General features: G+C 42.5%; 1 protein-coding gene across 2 annotated transcripts; it reads right to left on the bottom strand.

Moving 5' to 3' along the window:
* Positions 1–1,116: 1,116 nt before the first annotated feature.
* On the bottom strand, positions 1,117–18,581 carry dspa (desmoplakin a). Of its 2 annotated transcripts, none has more exons than XM_069685531.1 (24): positions 18,116–18,581; positions 16,898–16,982; positions 16,590–16,708; positions 16,112–16,274; positions 12,981–13,106; positions 12,751–12,810; positions 12,485–12,652; positions 12,268–12,372; positions 12,081–12,176; positions 11,871–11,996; positions 11,482–11,634; positions 11,207–11,361; positions 10,961–11,087; positions 10,622–10,808; positions 10,245–10,504; positions 9,921–10,102; positions 9,631–9,769; positions 8,891–9,084; positions 8,589–8,751; positions 8,223–8,306; positions 7,653–7,760; positions 7,303–7,401; positions 5,397–7,211; positions 1,117–4,880 (listed from the first exon to the last, which is right to left on the bottom strand). In XM_069685531.1, the coding sequence occupies exons 1-24, from the start codon at positions 18,361–18,363 to the stop codon at positions 1,656–1,658; spliced, it is 8,187 nt and encodes a 2,728-aa protein (XP_069541632.1). In that variant the 5' UTR covers positions 18,364–18,581; the 3' UTR covers positions 1,117–1,655. The 2 variants fall into 2 exon arrangements, with proteins under 2 accessions (XP_069541632.1, XP_069541633.1); XM_069685532.1 differs by having other exon boundaries at positions 6,714–7,211; positions 18,116–18,580.
* Positions 18,582–18,947: the final 366 nt, after the last annotated feature.

Below are 18,947 nucleotides of genomic sequence, written 5' to 3'. Positions count from 1 at the left end.
TCCTCCAGTCCAGGCTGCCGCTGCAGCCGCCACAAGTCCTGGCATGGGATAGTCCTCCCACTGCGCCGCTAGGGCTGTCTCCCTTGTTCCCTCCCCCTTTCACGCTACCTCCCCTCTCTCTGGCCTCCTCCTCCCTCTGCCTCTCTCCATTTGTTCTCACCCTCAATCCTCACACGCAGACAGAGACTTCCTTCAGCCTCCCCCCAGTGGACCACCCCAAGAAAGCTCTTAACATCGCAAAGGTAGCAATAGTCGTGATAAAATTAGCTTTGTTTTTTGAATAAAGGAAATAATAAGATATTTAAGCACCATAATGTGTCAGCTAAGTGTTATTCAAGAACTTTAATAGGCCAGAAAGGCCGACAGCATTTACTTTTTTAAGACTACATTACCTTTGACAATGATAATGTAATATGTAAACTTGAGTCAGTTTTAAGTCATGTAGCCAAACACATACATCACACGGTGTTAATGCCCTTTAAGTTTAAATGCGAACGACCCTGTTCAAAGGTTTAATTGCTTATGTGGTACAATGGCCAACATGTACGAGGCTATTAGATGTTAGCATCAGTAAGGTTAGCTACCTTATTTTGACCCAATGCAATAAGTTTAATGATTTCATCAATAATTAACATTTTAGTTCAAAATGTGTACATTAATTATAATAAAAATTAAAGGTAGGCTATATCTTAAGCATTAGATCAAAATTCCCTGTTGTGTCCAGGCAAGCAGTAAAATTATCTTCAGTCCACAAGAGAAAATTATCTATAAATATATTCATCATCTACTGTAGATAAGAAGGTAACATCATTTTCAAGTCTTTACAGCTCGTGCATGCTGATTGAATTCCCATTCAGTTCTTAAATTGTTTCTACCATACAGCCCTACAACATGTCCTAAAAAATTACGTTTCACCACCTCTTTGGTAAACTGAGGTGTAGAAGGCAAACAGGCTTGCAATTACACATTTAGCATGACAATTAGCGCCATCCATTGGTAATAATGGATACTGCTTTTGATACAAGCCTCTCCTCAAACACTGAACTTAACAGTTAACATCTTTAACTTGTAATGCACATGGCAGCTGCTTACAAATGAATCAATCATGTCTCGAAATTGTTATGACAACTTTATTTTGAATCACTTGGAGATAACATTTCAAGTGCAAAGAATTTCATATATGATCACTACCAACTAAAGTCAGTATTATAAGCTAAAACTCAGCATTTTGCAAATGACAACAAATATTTTCTAAAAAAGAAAACACACATAAGTCAAGCTGTAAAAACACTAAAAACAAGAAAAGGCAAATTAATTTTGTCTGCTTGCAGAAGCTAAGGTCAAGAGACGTTTAAAAATAACTTGTTAAATCTAAAAAAGCTTTATATTATATTGAGCTATGACAAATATATTCATTTAACATGTATGCATTAGAAAAAGCATTAATTATACTCAGCAGTTTTATATAATATTGAAACACCAAATCACCACAAACTGCAAACAATCAAAATACTCAAATGACTTGGAATCAGTTTCAGGTTTTGAACAAACCTCCCAAAATCTCATAGTAGTAGCAGAAAAAAACATTTAGAAAAGCAAACTGAATATGGTATGCTGGTATGATGTCTAGTTTAATTCTTTTTTTGTGCTGTATATTAAAAGTGAGTGTCGTTGCTTTGGGTGGTACTGCTGGAGGTGAAGCTATAGCTGTAAGTAGAGGAGTAATCCACACTGCCTCTGCGAGATCCATTCCTGGAGCCAGTACGGGAACCAGCCCTGGACCCAGAGCGGGATCCTGGGTTAGAGACATTGTAAGGGCTGCTGATTCCCTTGGAAGAAATCGATGACGCTTGCAGCATCTTCATGCCATGGCTTTCCTCCACCATGCAGCTGTCCATGGCTTCTTTGTAAGAGATCTTCAGTTTGGTCTTCGGGCAGGTCAGATTCTTTGGGTGGTTTCGTGTATCTTGAAGCTTCTGGGCCCCTTTACCATCCAGCCAACCTCTGCTGATAGCCTCTTCAATGGTGATGCGACGTCCAGTGCCAGGTTCTATCAGCCCTCCTGTCAGGTACTGAAACTCCAAGAATCTCTGGCCAGCTTCATAAGGCAGCCATGTCTCCTTTACGGCCTCTGCTGCAGACATCCTTCTTTTAGTCTTGACATCCTCAAAACCAGCATAAGCTTTCTGGGCAGGTTTTAGCTTAGTGGCCATGCTTTCATCAATGATGCATTGATGCACCGCGTCCTGCAGAGACAGTCTCTCACCAGTGGCAGGATTGATAATACCACCTGTGCATGTCTGGGCCTCCAGGAGCCTCTGTGATGTAAGAGTGTCAACTATGCCTCTTCGGAGTGCTTCAGGAATTGTTATTTTCTCCAAGGTTTCTGTGTCGAAAATAGCCCCCACAGGGCTCAGGTCGTCAAACATCTCAGGGGGAGAAACAGTGATAGAAATACTGCTGAAACGTTTGCGGACAGTAGGAGAAGATGGTGGGGCCTGTGTGGGACTGCTGCAGGTGACCATGTCATCAACACTGGTTGCTGAAATGGACATCTCAGTGGTGCTGGTTCTGCTGGTAATCTCATCAGCTAACTGGGTCAAGGTTAGCGATCCTGCACGATAGTTGTCCAAAGACTTCTGGTCAATAATACCTCGGTCCAAGCAGTCCTTGATGTCATACTGGGTTCCTGTTTTCCGATCAACTATCACCAAACGTGCAGAGCCGTCAGACCCGTTGATGGTTATTTCCTCCCACTCGCATTCCTGTTCCGACAAGCCCAAGAACGTGTCGTAGTCGATTAGCTCCCGATGATAGGCCTCCCGCACTGACATCTCCAGCCCGGTGTCTGGGTCGACGATCACAACTCGCCTTTTGCGAAGAACATTGGTACGGCTCTCCTGCGACGGCTTGGCTTTCTTCTTGTCATTGAGTGGCAGGAGGATCAGGTCTGTTTTGCTATCTGTGATGCACCTGTCCTTCAGCTGAAGATATGTCAGGTTCTCCTTAGTATTAGGGTCAAAGAAGCCTTTTGTGTCATCTCCTTCATAAGTTAGGATCTCATTCATCTCCTGATCAAAATATCCTCTTTTATAGGCAACAGCAACATCAATTCGATGGCTCTCTTTGGGGTCAATAATCCCACCGCTGGCAATTTGGGCCTCAAGAAGACGGATTCCATGACCTTTCTCAATAAGATCTTTCTCAATAGCCTGGAAGAGGGAGATTGTCTTTCCTGTGGATGGGTCTCTGTATCCAGTTACGGCCTTCTCTGCAGACAACAACTTGCTCTTAAACTCATGTCCGATCAGGCCCCTCTTTGAGGCCTCCTCTACTGTCAGAAATACATTGTTGACTGGATCAACAATGAAACCAGAAGCAGCTTGGGCCTCAAGAAGCTCCAGGGTGGTTCCTCTCATGATCAGACCTTCCTTCATTGCGTGATAGAAAGGCATTATCCGGTCATTGGCCTCGTCGTAGATCCCTGCAATGCAGGTAGAGCCAAAGAGATAGGACTTAAGCTTGTCTTCAATTTCTTTGCTGCTGAGCTTGCCCTGCTTGAGCTTTGCCAAATCAGTTTCATCAAGCAATTCAGAATTGACAAGCTCTGAAACAGTTACTTCACCACGAAGACCCTTCACTGTCATGGACTTCTCTGGACCACGGAGCAGAAGCAGGCCAGAAACAGGTTCGACTGTACACTTCTTCCTAAGGTCATTATAGCTTGTCTTCTCTTCTGTTGCTGGATCCAGGTAGCAGGCAGGTTTTTTGTTCAAAGCTCTGTAGAGATCCTCATCAATTAGATTGCGATCCAAGGCCTGATCTTTTGGAAGGTATACACTCAGAACGGGGTCGATTATACCTCCTACAGACTCCTGAGCCTGGAGCAAGCGGACGGCTGTGTCTTTGTCTACATGGCCTTGTTTGCAAGCCTGACCCACGGATAACACTTTGCCAGTGTATGGATCCTTGAATCCTGTGCTGGCTGCTTCAGCTCTCGCCAAGGTGTCTCTGTCTTCTGTGTCTACAATTCCTCTTGAACAGGCTGTATCCACAGGCATCTTCTCATTAAACGCAGGGTCAATGATGTATCCTGTTGCTGCTTGAGCTTCCAAGAGCTTTAGGGCACTCTCCGGACTGAGGAGGTTCCTGTTTTTTGCTTCAGTAAAGGGCATTTTTCCTTGAGAGCCTGTTGTCATGCCAGCAATGACTCCTGTACCCTTAAGACTAAGCTGGATGTCCGCAGTTACCTCATCCACTGACTTTTTGCCCTTCAAGAGCTGGTCTAGAGTGACTTTACTAATTATGCCACAGTCACAAAGTTGGTGGGCTGTGACTTTGCGGCGCACTCCATCAAATATCAGCTTGGATGGATCAATTGTTGGGACCTTCTCATCTGTCTGGGTATACCTGCTCATGATGCTAGGTCTCTGCTGCAGCCTTTGTATCTCTCTCTCTAGGGCATCTCTCTTAAGAGCCAGGTCTTTGGCTTCCTTTTCAGAGCTGAACAGACGACTCTTGTACCTCTCCTCTACAGTCTTTAGCTCCCTCATGAGCCTCTCGATCTCATTCTTCAGGGAGAGCCTCTCTCGATCAAGCTTGTCTCTGTCTGACTCACACTGCCTAACCTGGCCATCCCTCTGCTCAAACTGGCTCTTCATGTAGTTGAAATCCTTGAGGATGGCGTTCTTTTCATCCTGGAGCCGCTGCTTGTTGCGGATCTCAGTCTCCAGAGTGATCTTGATGCGGTTGAGCTCCTCTTCTAGGCGCTGCTGACGGGTCTTGTCCTGCTCAAGCAGTTTAAGCTTGGATAGCAAACTGTCTTTCTCCAGCTGCAGATCACTGTACTGGCTTTGGGACTCATGCACCATCATGGATGTCTGAGGAGAGACAAAAAAAACAAAACAAAGAAAACATTATAATGTCTGTACAGAAATGCCAATAAGTGATGCACAGAGCAACTCTAATTGAATTATCATTCTGAGTACACATGGCTAATCTTAGCAGCAAGTTGTAAAAGCATTTTTTTATATATTCAATTTATGATGTCACAGGCCAATTTAATATCCTTCAGTGAGTCAATCAGTTTTAAAAAAAAATATACAAAAAAGATGTGTACTTTATGCTCATTTCATTTGTTAGTATTTGGTGAAAATTATTGTTTTTATAAAATGTGTTAATTTAAGTCACATGTGCAAAGTGAATGGTGAACATCATGCCAGCAAAAGCATAAGTGAATTTCATGCAAAACTCTTTGAATAAGTCACTAATGCCACTAATAAAACAGGGCTACTTTGAAATCAGGCTCAGTTGTAAAGCATCTGTAACTCTTCATGCAAAGCGGAAAACGATTAGTTGAATTATGTGGAGATGATCCTTCAATACAACCAAAGTACCTCTATGGATTGCTTTTGGATTTTGTCAAATTCCAATTTAAGCATTTCTCTCTCCTTGGTCAGGTCATTGATGAGAGCCTGGAGCTCCGATGTCCTCTTGGTGCTACTCTGAAGCTGGACATGCAAGGCTGAGATCTGAGTAGCACTTTCTCCATCAATAGCATTTTTGCTAAGCCTCAGCTCATCTCTCTCCTGTCTAACTGCCCTCAGCTCCTCCTCCAACCTCAATCTCTCCTTTGTCAGGTTCTGCGTCAGAGTCTTCAGCTTTTCGATCTCTGTGGTGTATTCATTAAGCTGGCGGCTCTTGTCCTCAATGGTCTTATACAGACTCTCATTACGTTGGTTGAGCTCACGAATACGAGCCTCTTCCTGCTGGAGCTTCTGTTTAAGCGCCCTCAACTCAGCTGTGACAGCTGCCAGTTGATCCTTGGTGATTTTATGCTCCCTCTGACTCTTGTCCAGAGCCGCCTGGATTGCACTGAGGTCCTGCTCATACTTCCTTCCAGAGTTTGAAGCCTCAATTTGGATAGATTTCAGTGAAGTAATTGTTGTGGTGTGCTCTCTGCAAGTCTGTGTCATCCTCTCCAACTCTGCCTCCATTCTCTTTTTACGTGTGAACTCCTCCTGGGTTGCCTTCTTTTGCTTCTCCAACTCAGCTTCAACACCATCCAGAGAGCCCTCAAGTTCCCGGATGCGACTCTGCATCCTTGCAGAACTCTGTTCGGCCTTGTTTTTCTGACTGGTCTGCTTCTCTAGCTCTACTCTAGTGATGCGTATCTCCTGCTCGGACACTTTGAGCATCCTGATTTCCTCCAGATATGATGTGTTCCTTGCCTTCAGCTCAGCCTCAGCCTGCTTCAGGCGATTCATTTCTAATTCCAGAGCTCTCCTCTTCTTCCCCTCCTCCTCCAGGTTAAATTCTAGCAAACTGATCTGCCTGGACGTTTCCTGACTGCTTTTAGTGGCTTCCTTTAGTTTGAGCTCATCATCTCCTTTCTGATTCATGAGGGTTCTCAGCTGAATCTCCAACTCACTGCGAATCCTTGTCTCTTGAGTCACTGAGGCCCTCTGCTGGCTGACCTCCTGCTCTGCTCTGCTTCTCTGCTCCTCTGTGTGAGCTATGGACTGCCTCAGTCTCATCAGCTCCTGCTCTAGATCTCTCTTATCAGCAGCAAGTTTGTCAATTTGCAGTCTCAGCTCTGCCGTATCTTCCTCTTTCTGTTGTGAGGTTTTCAGGATGGTGGTCTTGGTAATGTGGATCTCTTTCTCGTATGTCTGCTTAAGTTGATTAATCTCCTGGCTGAACTGTGATCTTACCTTTGAGATATCTGATTCAGCATTTCGTCGACGTGCCGCTTCCTCCTCCATCAGTATCTTCATCCTCTCCAGTTCACGTTCCTTGTCCTTCACTGACTTTTCCAAGTCAATCTTGATCCAATTGAGTTCTTCCAGTTCTTTCTGTCTGCGACGAACAGCTCCCTCGTACTCTTCTTGCTGACTTGTGTAGCGTTCCTCTGCCAACCTTCTTTTCCTTTGTTCCTCCTCCAGCTGGTATTTAAGACGCGTCAGCTGGTCATTTAAATCTTGAAGCTGGTTGTGTTTGCTGTCCAGGCTTTCCTTGGTAGCGTTAACTTGCATTACTGTGGTTCTCTTCACTTCCTCCATAGAAATGAGCTTTTCTTGAGATGCATTGAGATCCAGCTTGAGGCGGGCCATAGCATCCTCCAGTGCCTTGTTCTTCTGGTTACCATCATGGATGCCCTCCTTCAGACGCCTCAGTTCCTCCTCCAGCATCTCAATCTTGGTGTTCCGGATCTAAGGAGACACATTATTATTATATTATATTATATATATTATTATAGAAATAATAATATCTTTAATTACATCATATAAATCTAATACCCACCTTTAGCTCTTCCATGTTCTTCAGCAGCTCCCCAAGAAACTTGTAGTAGTCACTTGAGCGGGTAAGAAGCTCTATGTAGCTGGACTGGAGGTGTGCCGCCTGATGGAGTTAAAATTAGTGGATTATTAGTGATGTCAAATGTTGATTGTGATAGTAACATACCAGTGAGGTCTCTTATTTGACACATAAAATTAGGGGATTAACCTTTAAATTATTTGTATTAAACAAGCTCATAAGAAAAAGGAAACAACGATTTACATACGTTTTACATATAATTATTCATTATCAGTATAATAAGTAATGTCTATTTATAATATCACGCTCAATGAATGGACAGACAGCACTCATACCTCTTGTCTGACCACAGAGGCGGGCGACTGAAGCATTGTTCTCTTGATAGGAATATTAAGCAGAGTTTCCAGGCCCGAACTGTAGGAAGCCAGCTGCAGCTCATAGTCCTGAAAACACACAACACAGTATGAACATGACTATTCTTTACCATACCTGCGTTTAAAAATACTAGAGATAGACCGATATGGTTTTTTCAGGGCCGATACCGATTATTAGTAGTCAAGGACGCCGATAACCGATATTTGGAGCCGATATTCATTTGCAGTACAAGTGAAAATATTGGCGTCAAAATTTGGAATAATACAAACTCCAACACTTAACTTTGTTTAAATGCCTTTAAGCATATTCATCAGAGCCAAAATAACCCCGTTTTAAATTGATCTCTTATCGGCCGTCGGATAAAAAAAAAAAATAAATAAATAAAATAAAAAAAATAAAAATAAAAAGGCCGATGCCGATATGCGTCAAAATGCCGAATATCGGTGCCGATAATCGGTCTATCCCTAAAAAATACATATACATTTTTTTTCTACATTAAGGAAAACAGCACACACTGATTGATAACCTACCTTTATGGAGGCAGCACAGGTGTCTGCATTTTTCTGCACATCCTCTACTTTCTCCTTCTTTCCTTTGATTTCAGTGTGAAGTGCCTGCGAGGTAAGCAGAGAGGGACATTACATTTACTTTTTCAATCCGACCTAATACGTTCAGTGTGTTTCTTCAAAAAGATCCTTTACCTTATCAGACAAAAACATTCACAACATTATTATAAGCGGTTTCTCATTAAAAAATATTTTTAATTGATTTCTTATCTTGGGGCCAAGTGAGTTAAATTTCATAAATCATCTGAAAAACTCCAAGTGTAAAGGGAATATATGACTACATCAATTCCATTGAAAATAAAGTGTTGCTGTAAACAAGCAAACACATGCCTTCTGCTGGTTGAGGTGGTCCATTAGAGTCTGGACATCGTTTAGTTTAACCATCTGTAGCGTGTCCTGGCGCTTCCTGGCATTGTCTATCCACTGCTCCAGGGAAGTGCTGCCCTGCTGATAATGTGTCAGCTGTTTCTCCTGCTTCTCCAAGTCCCACATTCTGGAGGAGGAAAGAGTGGGAGGCAGAGGAAGGGATGAAAGGGTATTTTTGTTGTTGTTACCGGCAATGGCGCAGAGAGGAAATGGAAAATATTCACAGGTATTGTTGGAAATGTGTGTACGTGTACAGACTAACTTACCTGCTATCAATTTGGGTTTGGATGCGGCGCCAGCGGTCAGACATCTGACCCATCAGCTCTGAGTACTTGGACAAGTCCACATCACACTTGTGGAAGGACTCTGAGATTTGACCATTGCAGTGCACTGCTTTGGTCAGGTCGGACTCCATGGCTGTCAGCAGGTCTCTTTTTTGCTCCAGATCACTCTTCATGTGCTGTAATGGAGACAAAATAGATTAAAAAATTCTGCATCCTCAACTATGATGATACATGCAAAATGTGTTTCTGGCATTTATGTACAAAAAGTCATACCTTGATTTATCATCAGTTAAAAAACTAACTAGTTAAAAAACAGAAAATGGAATGTGTTACTATTGACAATCAAAATACTTAAAAGTAAAAGTCGTGCATTAAAAAAGTATTTGAAGAAAAATGTATTTTCAAGTATCAAAGGTAAATGTGCTCATCATGCATAATGTGCAATATTACTGCATTATTGTAATACCACTGAGGCATTATTAGAGAGTAAGTAGCGTTTTACTGCTGCAGGTCGTCGAGGTGATGCAACTTATGACTGCTTTGTATACTGTTGGGTAGTTTTATGTACAACTGGGCCTTGTATCCAATAAGCTCATCATATACAAAGAGGATTCAGTGAGTCTTACGAACAAATTACTAGCGTTATCTGCGCTGCTTGTACAGGTATGAGAATGTAAATCAATGGACTGCAGGTGAAACTAAATATGGGGAGCGTGTCAAACCTTAAGAGTGCCCCGATAGTGTTCCACCTCTCGTAGGTCCAGTGAGGAGGTCTCCTTCTCTGTCAGCCGCGCCTCGTTGACTTTAATGATATCTTCAGCCTGGAGGAGGCTTTGGAGGAAGGCCTTAAGAGCTGAAAGTCTGTAAAGACACACAACTGTTACATTAACTGCACCTGCACCTGTAGGATGCAAAAAGTTGTTGTTCTAATAGTTACTATATTTTGTGCAGTATATACTTGGTGATTGTGGGATGGATAAAAAGGTGATGGGATGAGTTAATGTTTAATTACCTTTGGCTGTAGGCTGAGTAGAGACCCTGCAGGCCTCCCAGTTTTTGGTTGATGATGTCCAGTTCAGAGCGGAGGAACTTGGCCTGCTCTGAGTCTGCAGGTATACCTTCCAGCTGCTTGATAATCTTTTCTCTCAGGCGCAGGTACTCATCGTGAATGGAGTCCAAATCTTGATGGACACCCTTGATATCAATATGTGATAATAAGTTAGATTTGGCGTCATCACTTGTGCTTTTAATGAAATAATTGTGTAGTTGTAGGTATACAAATACATTACAAAGAAAAACTTCATTTGTATTTAGATGCACCAAGAAAGTAAAATACCTCCAAGTTCTGGATGTGCACTGTGCACTCGTGCACACTGTTCTCCCCCAGGGGAATGTGGAGATGACTGGTGAGACCGGACTCGGCCAGCTCTAGCCTGCGTCGGATTTCTTGCAGACTGCTGAGCAGGGTGAGGCTGAGGGTAGAAGTGGGTGGGGTAGGCTGGGTGTTGACCTTGACCACAGTTGTCTTGGTGACCTTGGAAGTTGAAGGCTTGACAGGTTCCTGCTTTGGGGGTTCAGGCTTCACCTCTTCACCTTCTTTATTGGTTGGTGGGAAATACGGAGAATGTTAATTCATGATAGAAAAAAATATCAGTATTGTTGCAAATTAAGTGGCCTGACAACTCAGGGAGAAGGTAGAAAGTTTAAACTTACTGTAACCAGGCAGCTGGATAATCAGTGTATCATAGTGGGTCTGGGCATTATCAAAGTGGCCCTGGATGGTTTTCTTGTCCTCTTCCTTAAACAGCTCAGAGCCTTGGCTGGTACGCAGGAACTCTTGGTAGTGAGTCTCCAATGTTTTGATGAGAGTGCGGTACTCATCGGGACGCATCTTAGAGATCTGCAAGTCAGCGAAGAGGGAAACAAAAGGACACAGGAGCAAATAACTTCAGACTGTTTTGCAGATAAGATGGAAACTGAGCCTATTTCAGCTTTTCTTGGTAATTAAACAATAAAATAAAGAATTTAAATGCATCCTTTGTGACAACTTACCATGCTGAGAGTGAGGGAGTTGATGTAATTGATGTCTTTGACACAATACTGCCACGAGATGAGACTCCTGATGTTGATGTAGAGCTGATTCCAGATGCTCATGATGGCTTCATAATACTGCTCATTCCTAAGGAACAGCACATGCCATTACCCACTTTTAACACCACGATACTTAGGCTGATCAAATTTGAACTGTCCTAGCTGAACAGGACCTATGTTGATGTACATGAACCGAATGTTTCTTACTTGGCGGCGAGGCCGATGCTGAGCGGGTTTGGCGGGGGGATCAGCAGACACACAGAGGGGATCAACATGTCCAGACCTCCAGGTCCCGTCACAAGCCACTTGCTGCGCTGAGAGTTATCCTTCAGGATGCCTTCGTTCCCTTTAAAAATTCCTTTCTGGAGCACAAATGAAGGAAACACTGAATAATACTACTTTCACTTCATATGCTGTGCTCAAGTGTGTGTATTTGTGTGTTCATATGTAAGAAGGAGAGAGGGAGAGGCCATGTGTCCCACCTGGTCTTGTTTGAAGTCACACAAGGCCTGGACCATCACAGGGCTGCTGCTCTTCTCTTCAGGGTTGCGAGCTTTCAGCCTGACAATGCTCTTAGATTTGTTGACCAGACTTTGGACCTGCCTCTTATTCTCCATGATTCGCTCCTTCTCTTTCTGTGAACATGCAACAAATCAGTGTTTTTAACTTTCATTCAAAGGTCAAAACATGAAAGCAGACATGTTGAAGCATTTTGTTTAGTCTCTTTAAAAGAATGGGCCAAACCAGTTCACCAGACGTGCAAATAGTTTACACCCAGGTCACTGAGGAGAACAAATTGTATGAACGTGTTTTGTGCTTCACACCTGCAGACAAGCAGGTATGCCCTCTACTTAACAGAGTGTAATGATACCTCCAGCTCCTTCAGGAGTTCACTGAGGTTGTCCAGTGGGGTGTTCTTGTCGCAGGAGAACTTGCTGCGGATCGTCTCATGCTCCTTCTGCAGCTTTGCGTAAGTCTCATTGGCGTCTTTGAAAAACTGAAGTTGGCAGCAGAAAGGTTTTTGTAAGAAAACATACACGTCTCTGTTTTAATAAGAGCAAGAGCAGGACTGAGCACTTACTTGGCTGTAGGCAGCATTCTCCTTCAAATGCACATGAATACACTTGGTGATCTGGAGAAGCCAGCTCCACTGGGTCTGCAGGGTGTCCATATAGGCCTGTGGGCACATTGAGTCATCAATACAAACCCACTGAACAATGTCTTGTTTTGCATATGAAAAGAGAAAAGAGAAAAAAAGAACTCCTTACTTCAATCTTATCTGAGGCGGGGTGGCTGTTATTCAGGAGTCCGTCTGCTTTCAGCTTCAGCTTGTTCAGGTCCTTCTCTTTCTCCTCCAGGTCCCTCATCAGACTCTGTCAGGTGAACAGAAAGAGATTCTAATGTTAAAAAAAGAGGTATGATAACCAAAAACTCGGTTGAGACAAAAAACTTCCAACTGGGAGAAAAGAAGATATCCGTCCTTACCGAGTAGCTCTCTTGCTTCTTAGGGATGTACTGGTCGATGTTCTTGTCTCCCCAGTCAAACACAAGCTCCTCCTCCTCCCTCTCGTTCACCCACATGATGGCTCGGGAGATCTCCTCGATGAGGCTCTGAAGCTCCCGCAGCTGGTTCACGCGGCTGTTGGACATTTTCTAAAGGCAGACACAAAGTAAATATATGAATGAGACAAAAGCAAGAATAGTGATGATACATTATTCTGCTGATTCTGACAAACAAAAGGTTGCTCTACCTGCAGGCTGTCCCATTCTTGTTCCAGGATGGTGAGGTTGTACTTGTCGCCCCTCGAGAGCTGAAAAAGATGATTGCGTTTTTTGCTCAATTTTAGATAAGATAACAACATATGAGCATTTTGTACATTTGATGCATATGATATCTTTTACAAACAAGACATCTAAAAGGATAAACATTAGGCTAAAGTTAAAGAATAGTTTTAAAAAAGGAGAGATAAAGACCACTTACTAGTTCTTCCCTGGCTCGGTCTACTTCCTGGCTTCTCTGGATGGAGCTGTGGGTTTTGTTGTGGCTCATGATTTGCTTTTCTATGGTTTCAGAATCATCACCAAATGGAGCCGTCTCGATCATGCGCTACAAGAATGCAAATCACAGTTTAGAAAACAGCAACTGCTACACATAATTACACTGTCACAACACATCTCAACCAAAGACTGTGTTTATGTATCTCAACTGAAGGGAAGTAACAGATCTTATGGAGTATAAAAGGTTTATGAGTAATGTACTGTATATAAAAAACAGGAATTTTTTTTTTTTTTAAATGGTGAACAAACTGAAAGAACAAAAGTTTAAATCAATAATGCATAATCAGGCTCATTATTATTTCTCACCCTGCCCTGTCTGTGGCACCTACACCAATAATAATGTCCTCATAAACCTGGGCACTGGAGTTCTTCATTCAAGGGGTAAATTATGCATTTGGTGAGGAGTATTTTCAACTGCAAAATAATACAGAATTTGTGCTCTGGTGAATATTTAAATCAGCAGTACAGTGTATGTGGAATTGACTCAAACAACAATGCCCAACATGGTACAGAAGGGACATGTTACCAGCATGTCTGTCTCAGTAGTGTGTTTTTTAATGATTTTGCAGACGATGATGGAGGTCACACAGGCATTTGGAATTAACTCACTTTTATGTTTTGTTGTTTCTTAATAAAAGGAAAAATAAACTATGAGTGATCTTTATTCTTTAAAGACCCCCTCCAGTAATATGGAGTTTCACCTTGTAAACATCTCCATGTGGTGTTCATGTGCTACAAGACACATCAGGGACAACATAAGCAGTCATCTACATGGCTGGTCCTGTCTGCTTTTAAACTGCAGTGTACCAAGGACAGGCTGAACAACACGTTTTCAATTGGCAGGATTTGTGACATCACAAACTTAAGGAGCCAATCCCATTAATGGACGGGGTGACGCTACGCATATCATTATGTGCAACCTACGGCAACCACTTCAGCGATGCGCGAGCCAGCTGTAACCGTCATCGTAGTTTTTACAAACTCACTGCTGACTAATGGGGTGACGCCTGCGAGCTAGTTCAGGCAGGCGACTCGAGCTGCACCGATTTAATAATTGATATGCATCACATCCACAGTCACCTGACAACACTCCATCCCAATTGGCGGCCTTTTTAAGCTGCAAGATTTCCGGCCTCTCCCTCCGCTCCGCCATTGCCATCACTGCCCTGCACTAGTACTGCGCTCTTACTTTCAGCCCCATCACCACCCCAGCATCCACCTGCAGGCTCCAGTCATGAGATAATATCTTAAACCCCCTATGGTATTAAGATATTATTATAACAGCCTAGACACCAAACCCAAGCTATTTTCTGCTGCTGCAATAAACATTTTAAACTATATCAACGTCACTTGTCTGGCTGAACTAACGTTAACATTACTATTAGTAAATACTACATTTCAAGCTAGCTACGTTTCAACAAGTTGCCATTAAACGCTGGCAGAGACGTGTTTTGTTGTCGGCTGTAATTTTATGAAGAATCTGGATTTTTTAATGAGGGAGAAGGCGGAGATGCCTTTGGACTATTTTTAAAAGATAATTAAACGTATTTTGCAGAAAAAACATATCAGACACAATTTATTATCTCAAGCAGAGCATTTTATACGTCTTAAAACATGACTGGAGCTGGTCTTTAAGGAAAAAACATTCAAAAACAGATCAACTATTCTCTCCCCAAACTTAAGCTCCTGACCTTGAATCTATGCCCTTCCCCTCTTTGTCCTCTAGGTGTCAGCCTATAATCATTAACTTCACTGTCGGGCAGGAAACTATCCCAACTATGCCCCCCTTGTCTGCAGCCCTCTTTGATAAGCGCTCTTCCCGTAAGCCGACATAAACTAGTCCCGGCTCTTTATTCACATTTTTTTTTCTCTCTCTCCCTTTTTTCTCAAGGCTTTTGTTCCCTCTCACCCCTCCCTCTCCCTCCATGGTTACTTGGCAGACGCTACACACAACAGAGCTGTTAAGAGACTGTCGGCGGTGAAGCTAATGTCCAGGGTAGAAAGGTCAACTTAGTTATGTAAAGCTTTGTTGGAGTGAAAGTTTGATAAGCAGCACATTGATACTGTAGGTTTTGAGATGATGTCTTTCTGGTTTTGGAGTTTTATATAAAAAAAAAAGGAGTCTCTAAAAGTACAAAGAATGAGTCAAAAACAAACAAACAAAGATATGCTTCTTTGTCTGATTACAGGGGGAAACGCATGACGGAATATGGAGGGTGAGGCTTGAAGTGTTGACAGAGTGACAGGGTGTGTTTTTGGTTGGGTGGGAGGGTTGGGGAGGTAGATTGCTGCAGGGCGTTTTCCCATGAGCATGTTAGAGTTCTGCTGAACTTCCCCGTCCCATAACAAGTGAGTCAGTAGAAAGTGTCAAATTTCACACTCCTTTACTTCTACTTTTCGTTCTGCTTCCATGACTCCTTTATCTGCCTCTCTCTTCACTGCTCTCTCTAAGTCATTCTGCCGTCTCTTTTCTCATGTGGCCGAGCTCTTTCCTCCACATTGTCTCAATCCCTCTTCACCTCTCCTGGCCTCTTTTCACTCATGGATCAGGTTTTGGCAGCGCGTCCAGATGGTATCAGTTACAGGAGGTCGGAATACGTGATAGCGTAAGCGCTTCCCTCCTTCCCCCACCCCCCTTTCACAAAACAGTGCACCTCAATGCACCGCACAGGCATGCACACACATGCAGGTGTAACTATTGACACTGCTCAAACAGGTTAAAACTGAGCACAAAGTTAAAGCTTTACCGCAACGCTTTTGGATGACGCTGTCTCAGAACATGTTAGACGAGTATACTAGCGCCAGTCGGTATAATTATTTAATTATGTTGCAAATTTGTAATTACAAGTAAAAACATAATTCTAGTTTTTTTTGAAGAGTTTTGTCTGAAACACTGAAACACAGAAAAACTGTTTTATTTCATATGTGATTCTGAACACATTGGATATATTGTGATGTGTATTAACTTAGGGAAAGGAATTCTTAGTGTTCCTATCATATAACCTGAATATCTTTTGACTTTTTTTTATATTGTCTGACGTAAGAAGGCCTCACCTTCTGTTGGGCAATCCAGGACATGGCATCAGTGAAGATCCTCCCTCCATCAAGGGAGCCCACGCTGCCTCTGTTCCGTCTTATGTTCATACCGCCGACTGTGTTCATACCACCGACTAATTGCTGTTGCATGGCGGCGTGCATGTGCTGGAACTGGTCGACACTGCAGAGACGTATAAAAAAGGAAAAATGCTTTATGAATCTGCCAAGGGCACACTCATCATCGCTCAACTTCAAAGAGATCAGCAGGACAAAAACAGCTGAATAAGAGGAATGCTCAGTGGGATAAAAACTTTCTTTCTGTGTATAGAGTTTGGTTCAACTACAATGTGAGCCTGTTTTTACAAATGTGGTCCCACTTACACGTGTTTAACTGCAGCCAGGTTTACTCAAATATGTACATAGTCATGAATGAGCAAAGACAGCAGACTAACTTATACTTTGCAGCAGCACATACTCGTGCTGCTTCTTGTTTTACCTTCTGAGGACGTCGCTGGGTATACGCATCTGCTGCAGATCTCTGCCGCAGACCCTCATCTGCTCCATGGTTTCTGCAGCCATGATCAACAGCTTTTCCGCCTCCATTGCTGGACCCCCCTATAAATCACACAGTGAAGACACAAATTATCATCCACTTTCGAAAGTCATATCCTGCCATAAGCATAATAACAGACTCATAATCATATTGTTGTGTAAGCTGAAAACATTTTAATTCAGTGAACAAATCAGCAATCTTAGCTGATGAAGTCGGTCATGTTGAGTGTCCTCTGTGTGTGTTAAACTTACACCCTGGAGAATCAGCTTGGCCCGCTGCATGTACTCCTGACACTGGCCTGTCAGGAACATTGCTTTTTGTTGAATGGCTTGTACGCTACAAATGAGAACAGATAATTAATCTTTGTAGAACAACTTAAAGTCATATCAATGTGGAAAGCATGAAAAAGAGCCAAATGTGCATTTTTATTTGTTTATGTATATACAGCTAGCTTTGTTTGATAAAATGCTCGATTGTGTTTCTTTTAGTTCATAAGAAGCAATGATTCTAAGGCAGATATTGGAAACATAATGAATAGGTTACAATACTGTGTAAATGCTTGTAAATGATCACTGAACATAAAGGAAAGAGAAATTAAAACAGACCCAACTTTCTAAATTAACTGCGCAGCATAACAACAATGTGTGAAAAACAAAGAAAGAGTTAATTACTCTCTGATAAGGAATAAATACTCTTAAAAACGTGCATTTTAATCCAATACATAAACACTAACAGCTTTCAGAAGGCTATGGCTTTAGGTTGTTTGTGGTATATAGGTCACCAAAGGTTCACCTAAACAACACACTAGGCTAACAAACAGCCATCAGCTCTGAACTTTCTCTTTTTAGACAGCCTACAACTCCCACACACACTGAAATAATATCATGTATTTAACTTTATGATTTATTCAACTTGAGTTAAGCATTTAGAAGACTTTTAAAGACAGGAAGTTGTTATAAATGCTCTGGCAGGGACACAGACATCACAGCTTTAACATTAGACACTGACATCATGGTGAATGATAGTAGTGGGAGGACATTCAAGGGGTGTGAGCACATATTTCTTCTAGTGTTATTCAGAATGTTGGGCAACAGGTCAGGAGTCGTACAAGTAGGATTACTTAGATACACATATTATAAAAACCAATTAGAAAAGACTAGCAGAGAGGTCAATACCTGAGATGCATTTAGACTGATGAGAGAAAGTTTTATGGCTTGTAACTTAGCAGGTGAGCTAGCAGTGTTTTTACGTAAACCTGCTTGATGACATTTTTCTCTCTTATGTTGTAAATAACAACGACTTAAGCTTTAAATACATTCCCAAATGTATTTTATGGCTTTTCTTGGACAAGGGGGCATGTCCAGTTAATGTCCTACTTTTAATTGTACGTTTTTACGTCACAACGTACACGTACATTTAACGGGTAATTGAAGCTCAGAAGAATATAAAAGCAACAGGTGCTTTCTTACCTTATTCCACCACCGCCGCCCCCAGCAATGCTCATTTGCACCCTCTGTCCGCCGGCCCCCCCGCCGTGCATGGAGGACCTGGTGTAGCTGGTTGAGGTGTATCCGACTTCCCCTCCCTGGTAGTCTCCATGAAAGCCGTTTCCACCGACGAACACGTCGTTTCTGAAGCTCGCACTCGCCAAATCCGGCCGCGAATTACTTCTCTGGCCCATGGTATGCAGCTTTTGGTTGGAGCCGTACATACTCATGTTTGCGAAGTTGTTTTTGAAGTTTTTTTAAAAAAGAGTTTTAGTTAGTTTTAGTCGTCTGCTCTGCTGTCCAGACAGAGGACAGAGCGCGCACCTCTCCCCTCCCCGTCTCCTGTTGCGCAGATAATGCTGCTCTGCTGTGAATAGACGGAAGCTGGTCTCTTTAGGAGAGAAACCACACCTTGCTGTGTTTATGAAACGCTCCTGTGCTCAGTCGGCTAGTGTGGGAAGGTCTGTGCTGTCAGTTCCCTCTGCGAAACCCATGGAGAAGTTATGTTGCAATCAAAACTCTGATTGCTCAGATGTTTTATGACGAAATACAACAAGTGTTTAACTTAATGTGAAAGACATGGAGGTGGGGGGAGTCACTTTGAGCTGGTTGGGATAGGCTATTTTACAAATTAAAGCATTTGTCTTCAATGCCCTATATTTTTATACTGACACTTAAATGTGGAAGATTGAGACCAGCTGTGTTTTTGTGTTATAGGCTAATTGAATGGTTATAATGTAAGGTGTAGCCTACACTGCTATTTCACTAGTTAAATGGAGATAAATGGAAACATACAGATAAATGTACAAAATGC

Source organism: Semicossyphus pulcher, unplaced genomic scaffold (genome assembly GCF_022749685.1).
Source record: "Semicossyphus pulcher isolate SPU_LCO1_2020_fin unplaced genomic scaffold, fSemPul1.0.p SCAF_7, whole genome shotgun sequence".
In the NCBI taxonomy this organism is placed as follows: Eukaryota; Metazoa; Chordata; class Actinopteri; order Labriformes; family Labridae; genus Semicossyphus; species Semicossyphus pulcher.
This window is presented reverse-complemented; position numbering and strand designations above follow the sequence as displayed.

Excerpts from the sequence above, each read along its gene's own strand:
- dspa (XM_069685531.1), bottom strand. The coding sequence starts at position 18,363 with ATGAGTATGTACGGCTCCAACCAAAAGCTGCATACCATGGGCCAGAGA. Across the intron at positions 12,811-12,980 it reads ACCGAGCCAGGGAAGAACTA|CTCTCGAGGGGCGACAAGTA; the intron begins GTAAGTGGTCTT and ends CATCTTTTTCAG. Across the intron at positions 12,373-12,484 it reads AGAAGCAAGAGAGCTACTCG|AGTCTGATGAGGGACCTGGA; the intron begins GTAAGGACGGAT and ends TTCACCTGACAG.